Raw genomic sequence first — 10,000 nt, forward strand, 5'->3', positions numbered from 1 at the left:
TTCACTATTATTCACCATTCACATTATTAAGACTTAATGAATGTAACAATAGCAAATCTGATTGTGTGCATTGTATGATTGTATGAAGCATTGTGATTTGTTCATAATCCAAATATAAGCCATGTAAATAATTCACATTAACAATGATTTGTTAAAAGTTAAATAACACCATTTGTCAGATATTACCTTCAGCTTCATATAAACACATTAAATGACATGTACAAGGGACAGAAAGAATCCTAACACACATATTAATACTAAATATTATTTTTAACTGATTAACATGGTACGTATATAGACCTAAATATTCAATTGCACATTTCACACCTGTACATGTGTACATACAATTTTGTCTATATTGTATATGTCATTCTGTTACACTGTGTCACTAAAACAAATTCCTCGCATATGAAAAACATTCCTGGCAAAAAAGCTCTTTCTGATTCTGATTCTGATTCATATAGAAATGTATGAATCCAACACTGACCTGGATAGAACTGTACATAATGAAACAAGTAGTGCTTATCATTTAAATTCTAGAATTTAGAATTTTTTAAGTAACTCAGTTTTTTTTAATCAGGATGATATTTGCTTCTCTTAGAAACCTAGGGATTGCATTGGAATGAATTGTTTTGTTTATTTATCTCTGATGTGTTGCGCTGGCACGTTTACAACACAAGAGGGCGACAAATGTAAAAACTCCAACATAATACACTCATATAGACACTGTCTCTGCTTCATTGCAATAATTAACACACACACACAAACAAACAAACAAACAAACAAACAAACAAATAAACAAATACAGCTATGTGCAACAGTTTGTAATTTTCATTTATGTGCAAAGTTTTTTTTGTGATGCATTATTCTAGTCCTAAATCTGTTCTGAGAATATAAAAGAGATTAGAGGAGGAAGTTTATTAAAAGATTCAGCATTTAAGTTATTTAAGAATATTTATATTACTGATCACATACATTCGATTTGATCGAATGTGATACGTGTTTTTTTAAGCAGTATTTTTTTTTATTTTTAATTGATTTTCTTTTGAAAAAAAAAAAGGTGCTTTAGATGAATATAAAATAGTGTCTGAAAGTTGTAACTAAATTTAACATCAGTAACTTGACAGCCACGAGCGTGTTGAAAATAAAAACAGGAAATGAAACGTCATGCGTCACTGGGCGTGTCCTAGTTCCTGCTGTTTTCATTTTTGCATTATTGCGTCACAAGCGTGTCGTAAAGCAGGACGAGGCTGGAGGAGCGAGAAATGACGGGAGCTTTGCCGGGTCGGGGGGCGGCGCTTGAGTGTAATGGGCGTGGCTTTGTGTGGAATACAGGGCGTGGTTTTTGTCAGCTCTCTGTTGTTGCCAGGCGCTGTTGGGTCACTGCGTGGGAAGTGCTGAAATTTCACAGCGTCACAGCTTTCGACACCATCGCGGCAGCTCGGCTTCAGACTCAGCTTAGATTGTTCTGTGCACTGAGTCAGCTTGAGGATCCAAAGGAGTTGATCAAAGTGAGACCATTAAAGCTGAAGAAAAACGCGGGCTCGCTACTTAGAACAACTCCGATCGCTCATCGCCTTCCTGTGCCTTGTTTATTCATCTACAAGATCTGTCATCTTCTACTTTAGCAGCTAACACAGCTAGCTTAGCACTCCATCCAGCCAGTGTGGGCCATTAGCAGCCACTGTCGGCTCACGTCGCCGGGGTATCAATCGCAGTGATTTCACACCAAAGTCAACTAAATGATTATGGAGAGGAAGAGGATCGAATGCCCGGCTCTTCCTCCGGGCTGGAAGAAAGAAGAGGTGATCCGGAAGTCTGGACTCAGCGCTGGCAAGAGTGATGTTTATTATTACAGGTAACATTGTAACGAGCAACAAGATACAAAGTAGCGTCCTGGAAACTTCCTTTAATGTCCCGTTACTTTGTAGACGCTTTGATCTTCAAACGCGATCCTTTCCTTTAACTGCTCAGGTTTTTATTCCTCAGCACTGATTATAACAAAGCAGCTGTTTACTCGATGGAGCTTGAGTTCATGAGAACTTCGAATACGCGTTAAAGGATGATTTTAAAAAAGGTGGTAGACTTTTAACACGTGTGAGTAGAGTCGAGCTGTCAGGAGTGTTTTCCTTTTGTAGAACTAATCCCAGTTTGAATCGTTGTTCTTCTAAATGTCAAGACAACACGAATATTTGTTGTTGTTGTTTGTTTGTTTGTTTTGTTGCTTACATGACGTTTAGGTTTTGCTGCCTATCTTTTTAGTTCAAAGAGAAGTGTATTATTAAGACACTAGTGTATTTGACTGCATTCTGCATTGATGTAAATAAAGTCACTGACTTCTCACATGATCGGTTACTGTACGTGAAGACGAGGCTCGAGTTCAGAAACAGCTCAGAGCTGATTTGTTTTTCTTTCAGTCACAGCAAGTTGAGACTTCTGTAGACGTCTTGTACTACAGAGCGACCTGTTGCACTTTTTATCCATTTACGTTTACGATTATTTATGTGAAACAGATCCAGTGAAAACGGTCACGGTGTAGAAGTCATAAAGGTCGTTCCTTTACATTCTTTCGTCTCTCTCTCTCTCTCTCTCTCTCTCTCTCTCTCTCTCTCTCTCTCTCTATCTGTGTCATGGTCTGTCCTAAAATTACAGTACGCTTCACAGCACTGATGCTGACCACTCCTTCCTTTTTTCTGTCTTAAATAACCTGGATTAGTCCGAGACGACGTGGAGCGTCAGCTATACAGGTCTCTGTGGACGTTGTTGCTATAAAAACAATAACGTATGCGTTATTGTTATCTTGTGATTTCCAGCTGCTGGTATGAAAATACGGTAATCTAGACGGCACCTTCTGACTAATCAGATTCCTGGAATTTGTTCCGACTTCTGACTTCCTGACAGTCGGTACGTGTCCTTTTGTTGTAACAGTACAGTTTCACTCACCGATTTCTCTCTGACGAGATTTGTCACATCGTGTCTGAATAGATATCGTGAAAATCTTCGAATTTGAAGGATTTACCAAAGCAGACACGTGTGAGTGTGATATGGTACAAAATGTGTCGACTCACCACCGGCTAGAAGTGTGGTGGAAAGTATAGGAAGTGCTTTCGTATTTAAAAGGCAGCCCAGGTGAAGGCAGAACGTGAGCCAGAAAATCAGGCTGAAGTAACCGACGCGGTCAGACTCATTTCCTCGGCTCGCAGACCACCATTGTTCTTCATTTCTCATCTCAGGGGAAAAAAATTCAGAATGAATGTGATGCAAAGTTGGTTCTGCATTTGAGCTAGAGTCAGGACACACCTGCTCGTCGAGCCGTGCTGATTTCTCGACCGTTGTGTGTGCTGACGAAGGTGCTAACGAAGCGAAAATAACACTTGTGATGGACAACATGTTTTTAGATTTTCTTTTTTTTAGATTCCGAACCTAATTTGTGAGAAATCTCAATCACCAGCTTCAAGCAGGAGGCTTATAATTATAAAGGTTTATAATTCTGACCTAGGTCTAGATCTTCCTTGTCTCTCCTTAAGTCTAAACGTTTCGATTTATTTTATCATTAGCTGTGCACGTTTTCATTTTTGCCTTCGAATCGAAGAATTGCGTTCGGATCGTTTCTGTCTGCTTCGACGTAACGAAGCAAAGTCACCTTCTGTTGGTGTTTGTGTGAAACGAGTGCTAGCTGCACGCTGATCTCCTGAGAGCGAGGCCTTCGAGTGTTTTTGGCGTACCATCACTTCCTGTGTGGCTGTCCCGCGTCGGAGCGCTACGCTACAGGCCTGGGGTTTGAGCTGTGACCGTCCCCTCCTTCCACTGTACGTTTTACAGTAGTACTCGCTGTCTACTTTTCCCCTCGAACGGGTTTTAAATCACATTTCCTCCTTTTTCCATGACACACCGAGAAACAGTACGATAACAACACTTCTTTTTTTTTTTAAAGTTCCTGCCCTGATAGATTGATGATAGCAGTTTTTTTTACAGCACTGCAATAAGCAGAACAAAAGCTGTGAAGTGGCTTTTCTTTTCTCTTCTTGTCTTTTTTTTTTCTTCCTCCTCCTCTCCTTGCTCTCTTCACGAGTCAGTGGTGTTCGCGTTCAGCGGGGGAGGGGCGTTTGCCGTGGCTGGTTCTGAGGTGCCGTGATGGCGAGGAGAAGCCTGTAAACCGATCCTTCGTCACTGGTGGTGTGGATTGTGTAGGTGTCGTGGTGTTGTGGCGGGGGAAGGATTGTACGTCAGCTTTCCATTAAAGGAAGCCACGCGTCAGTACCTCATGGCGTACGGTCTGCATTTCGACAAAGCCGATGGTGTATTTTCCGCACGTTAAGCTCGAAATGATCCTCGGAGAGGACTGGAAACACGTCTGAGGACAGACAGGTCGAAGCAGACGGTTCGTTAAAGGGCGTGGCACTTGTGTGGAAAACAGGGTGTGGAGCGCTGGTGATCTGGCCGAGCTTCTTCCTTTTCAGTTGCACAAGATGCTGTTTTTCAGAGCTTTAGGCGTTCAGATGTCTGCTGTGGAGCTTCGGTCCATGTGCTACACTTATGTAATGCTCTCACTTTAATAGCACACGGTGTCAGGCAGGACGTCAGTAGCCTTTTATATCCCACATGGACACGATTCTCGATCAGGGAACCCAAGGAGCTCGGAGTCGACCGGGTAAAAAGCCAAACCGTTAATGAACCAATGAGAAAATAATAACAGGAGAACTGCACAAGTTGTACTTCTGCCTTTAGAGAACACGGTGTACCTTTTAAAAAGTCAGCACAGAGCTTTATTCAGAGAAAAACACACACACGCACACACACAAGATATGTGATGAGGAGCATGAGGAACTTACAGGAAGTGTTTTCACTTCTCGAATCAACCCAGGTGTCGTCTGCATAAGGGCCAGGAATCACGGTGAAGTAACCGAACCGAAACCAATCGTGGAAACAGAAATTCGTCGTCTCTAGACCGCCAGCATTCCCGATGACTCGGCCTTAATGTAAGGACCGTTATACAATCACTATGTACTTAAAAGAAGGTACAGAAAATTACAGTTTCCTCTTTTGCATCAAGCGCCAAAGAACTGCTAAAAATCCAACGAACCGGAATCGTCGAATAAAATAACCACCTTTTAAACAAATAGCTTTCACTTAGAAACAGCCTGCGCTATCTGTATGTAAATTCCCCACAACATCACGTTCACGGGCCGGAAGTGATCCACAGATGGAAAAAAAAGCAAAGCGAGCTGTAAATGATGACTCAGAAAGGCCTGGTGGTGTTGTGAAAAACATCGCAGCCTAGACGGGTAATCGCTTGTCCGTAAAAACGTTGGATTAAAAATGTTTATTTTTAAAAAACAAACTTAGCACATTCCGCTGTCTCTACACTCGCTGTCGAAGCTTCACCGCTACACGCTTCAGGATGTAACACGTCAGTTAAGAATCCGGCCGAGCGTCCGTTAATACGGACACGATGACTCCTTGATTTAATTTCTCACGACGCTGAAATGTGGTGCGTCGGACGCCGTACGAGCAACATCGCTAATCAGGGTGTGCCAGCACGAAGCGCCGATTCAGATCGCTCTTTGCCGTATTCAATTTTTCTTTACATTACAGTTCGAAATGAATCATGAATCAACTTGATTTGACTCGGTGTCAGGTCAAAGATTCACTTCTTTCTATTTCAGATCGTTAAGAAGATCGGCGCAATTTTTTTTGATCGGTTTTTAAATTTTGATCAGAATGACTGATTTGTCGTCATAGCGATGAAACGACACGATTACGATTCCTCATCCAAGCACCACGACCGAAACGGGATATCACTTTGTCGGCTCGTCTCGCCCCGACAGATTACCCACAATCCTGCACATCATCGCTATGACTACCACCGAGCGAACCGTGTCGTACTGACGGACACGTTATGAAATTATGAGTCGTATGGTTACGAGTCATGTTGTCTGGACTGGAAAGGCTGTGGTTGGTTGTGTGGTCACGTTGCTCCGTGCTGTTTCGTGTCGTCGTCTGGTTCGTTCTTTGTGAACGTTCGAACCGAATCCACTCCGTTATCGAGATAAACCCTGACGTCCCGTGTCTCAGCCTGGATGAAACATTTTTAGCACTTCCTGTCTGTATAGTGGCTGCAACTCTTCCGTCTTGTTGCTTCTCCTGACAGACGACGACAGACCCAGAGCAGAGATTTGCTTTATTTAGATTATACAAAGTGTGACCTGTATTCTGATAACTGCCCCAGGATCAGCACGAGGGCAGAATCGCGTCGCTTGTGCCGCTAACGGTGGGTCAGTTTTTATTGCTAAGTTTTAGACGTATTCGTAGATGCAAACGCCTCCCAATGTGAAGCTTCAATTTCAAACGTCCAACCTTCATTTCCTGTTTTTGAACTCCGATCTTTCGAGTCGTGACCTTGTGTGTGTGTGTGTGTGTGTGTGTGTGTGCGGTGTGTGCGCGTCGTGTGCTCGTTCAGCTCTTTCCCATTAGGAAGGTTTCGATTAAATTCAGCACTGCACACTTCCTTCTCAGCGTCAGCAGTGCTACATGATGGTGGGGGTGGGGGTGGGGTTCCCCCCGTTTGCACAGACACCGAGACCAGTCATCGTTACTGGGCTGATGGTTTTGTCTGTCCAGTTGTTCACAGGTCACTGTGGTTCTGAGTTAAGATGCAAATCTGATCATGAGCTAGCGTTTTTTTCGCTGTACAGTGAGTTTGTCACCACACCGTTCTCTCGCCTCCTTCAGTCATGAGGTCTGACTCATCTACTGAACATCTACATCCACCACCAACACCAACACCAACACCACCACCCCCACCGGAAAAAACAAAAACACCATTTCTTTATCTACTGTTACACATCTGTTGTTGTTTTTATTCATTCTTCAGTAAGAGGTCATTGCTTTATTCCGGTCAGGATGGTCGTGTCTTCTGGGAACACTGGAAACCAGTTAGGAGTAAAGGAACCTGAATGAGGTGCCGGGGCTCATCACCACACGAACACATTCCCACAGTCAACAATCGGAATGTTTCTGAGAGGAAGAAGGAAACCGGAGAACTCGGAGGATGCCGTCGGAACGTGCGAAACGCAACACGGAGAGAGAGAGAGAGAGAGGGAGAGAGAGATTCTGAGGGATCAACAATGCAAGCCGACGAGCCACCAGTTCGACTGGTGTAACCGCTTAGCGCTGTACATCTAATAGACCTGAATCGATGTATCGGCTACTTTTCTTTAGATGAACTGCTTGATATAAAGAAAACAAATCTGCGTGACATCCGTGATTAGGAATGTCCTGGCTTTCCCCACGTCGAGCTCATTTCCTCTTTCGCTTTCTGTGTGTTTCTGCTCGGCTGTGTGCGGACGTGGCGTTCCTGACCCGCTCTGGTCTGATGTAACCACATTGTCCTTGGCCTCGCTGCTTCGATTCAGTCGACGCGTCACTCCGAGCCTATCGCTCCTGGCTCGAGATCTCTGATCAGGGAATTCTGGGTAAAAAAAAAATCACACCATCCCAGGACCATGTTTGAGTCCAAATCCATGTCAGTGCTTGAAAAGAAGAAGCGCTTTATAAACACCTCTACCTTTGGACCAGTGGGTGGAATAACAGAGTTGGCTAATCCCCTTAAGGCATTATGGGAAACCAGCCAACTGCGTACTTCCTGTTTGTGTTGATTGTTGAATCATGAATCCCTCTGGGCTGAAGTGATTTGCCTGCTGTACTTTCACTGAGTCATTCGTAATAAAAGTAATAAACGCCGGGCCACCTGCGAAAGCTCTCGGGACTCCGATTCTCCGACTCGGACTCGTTTACGAGGCTTAAATACAGAGGGATAAACCGGACTTAGTCTGAAACTGTGGTGCGGTGTTGATGATCGGCTCTAACGTTTATCCTGAAATACTTTATTCTTCTAACTCCGATAATAAAAGGAATGGAAATAAAACGCAGCTCGTCGTCTGTCGCGTAAAAGCGACGATACCGGAGACGCGTTTTTTTTTAACGTTAATCAAAAGTTAATGTCCTTAAATTAAACATCACCTTGTGAGAGAGAGAGAATAGATTTGATTTCTATTTGTTTTGTTTTTTTTATTATATGGAGCGATGCGTCGAGAGTATAGGATCGCTCTGTTAGCGAGAACAACGTGGAATCTACGGCGTCTCGTTAGCCTCACACACACACACACACACACACACACACACACACACACACACACACACACACACACAGACACACAGACCCACGGTGGATGAATAATTGAGTGCTACGGTCGGATCTCGCCGGGCCTCCCTGCTGCTCTCCTGGTTTTATGAGGAATACACGTTCACCTTTTAACAACAGCTTACGCACGATTTCAGGGTACATTTCTATTTCCAAAATGACCGCCGACCGTCTCTAGGTGTGTGTAATGTGTAGGCTAGGCGAGAGCAGCGAATTCGTTGGCAGTACTCTCACACGCGCTCTTTCTCTCACCCCTCCCCCTTTTACACAGCAGAAACACACTACACTCATGGTTATCCTACGCCCTTTTAACGGGGCAGTCGTCTCCTGCTGTGCCCTCTGAGAAGTGCCCCGGAGCCTCACGGATCTTAGCTTGGGTTTAGGCCACAACAATTACGCAGCACTAGGCTTCATGATTTTGTTTGTTTCATGACGGAACGGCGACGGCTTCCAGGCTTCACGCCGCGTCCATATGGTCGCACATTTCTGTTAGGTGAAACGCACCCTGTGACTTCGCTCACAGACTTGCTTTCTCACCACAATGAAGTGTTCGACACAGAACGTTCTGAGCTTTAAAAAAAACACGCTCCGGCTCCGGGGTCTCGATGACTGAAAGATCGTATGAGGAGGGATGTGGTTTCCTCTCTCTCTCTCTCTCTCTCTCTCTCTCTCTCTCTCTCTCTCTCTCTCTCTCTCTCTCGATCGATTTGACTCATTCCGTGACTCATGCGCTCTGTCTCTGAGTCTCAACCCAACTGATCTGTCTCGGCACTCATTTCGTCTCAACTCTTTTTGACCAAAAAATGTCCAATAAAGTCCTTCAAACTGTGGACAAACACGTCCTCTGACCGACTGCAACACATTCTAATAACAATCTACACACTGACTCATTTGTATACTTTGTTCTCTCGCTCTCTCTCGCTCTCTTACACACACACACACACACACACACACACACACACACACACACACACACACACACACACACACAGTGCCGTGCTACCTGATAGGCATCTCGCCACCGCGTCAACTGCTGCTTCTGCACTGTTTCGCTGCGGCTTTGCAGCTCTTCTCAGAAGCGAACTGACACCCCCCCTCCCCCCTCCCTTTTTTTTAATCTCCTTTTAATACAGTTTTCAAAAAAGAAAAAAAACAACAACAACTCATTACTCTTGGACAGTTAAGTCACATTCGCATGATTTTAAATACAAATTCGGTCCCTTGTTTAACATGGAAAACGCTGCTGCTGCTATTTTTATGGTACAGAGAGATTACAAGTTACATTCTCTGCAGATTACGAGTCAAATTATGAGTCATCAGTGTGGTGTGATCAGTAAAGGAACACGACTGTGTGGTCAGGAAGAAGAAAGAAAAAAAAAAAATCTTTGTCTCCTCCCAGAACGTCTTATCTAGATGACCTCCGGTACCTGCTGTAACCGAGTCTGCTGCTCAGGGGTCGCGTCCCTGCTTTACGTCTCTGCTCACGCGCCTGATTAACGATTCAAACCCATGGCTTTTGTGCAACGAATTTCATAACAAGTGACACTAGATTTGAAAAAAAAAACGCTTCACAATTAAAAAACGTGCTCATCACGTGTTACGTTCGTTAGATGGGATGTGGTAGCTCAGTGGATAAGGTGTTGGGCTACTGATCGGAAGGTCATGGGTTTGAACCCCAGGTCCACTAAGCTGCCACTGCTGGGCCCCTGAGCAAGGCCCTTAACCCTCAGTTGCTCAGTTGTAAGTCACTCTGGATAAGGGTGTCTGCTAAATGCCGTAAATGTAAATGTCGTCGAG

The 10,000-nt window shown here is 44.2% G+C and overlaps 1 protein-coding gene across 1 annotated transcript in view; it reads left to right on the forward strand.

The window, feature by feature from the left end:
- The first annotated feature begins 1,285 nt into the window (after positions 1-1,285).
- mbd2 (methyl-CpG binding domain protein 2) overlaps positions 1,286-10,000 on the forward strand; it is a 31,836-nt gene continuing 23,121 nt past the window's right edge. Inside the window, exon 1 of the mRNA XM_027136683.2 lies at positions 1,286-1,858. Within this exon, the coding sequence (XP_026992484.1) occupies positions 1,743-1,858 (116 nt within the window). The 5' untranslated portion in view covers positions 1,286-1,742. The remainder of the gene's footprint in view (positions 1,859-10,000) is intronic.

This window comes from Tachysurus fulvidraco, chromosome 26 (assembly GCF_022655615.1).
Source record: "Tachysurus fulvidraco isolate hzauxx_2018 chromosome 26, HZAU_PFXX_2.0, whole genome shotgun sequence".
NCBI classification, from domain to species: domain Eukaryota; kingdom Metazoa; phylum Chordata; class Actinopteri; order Siluriformes; family Bagridae; genus Tachysurus; species Tachysurus fulvidraco.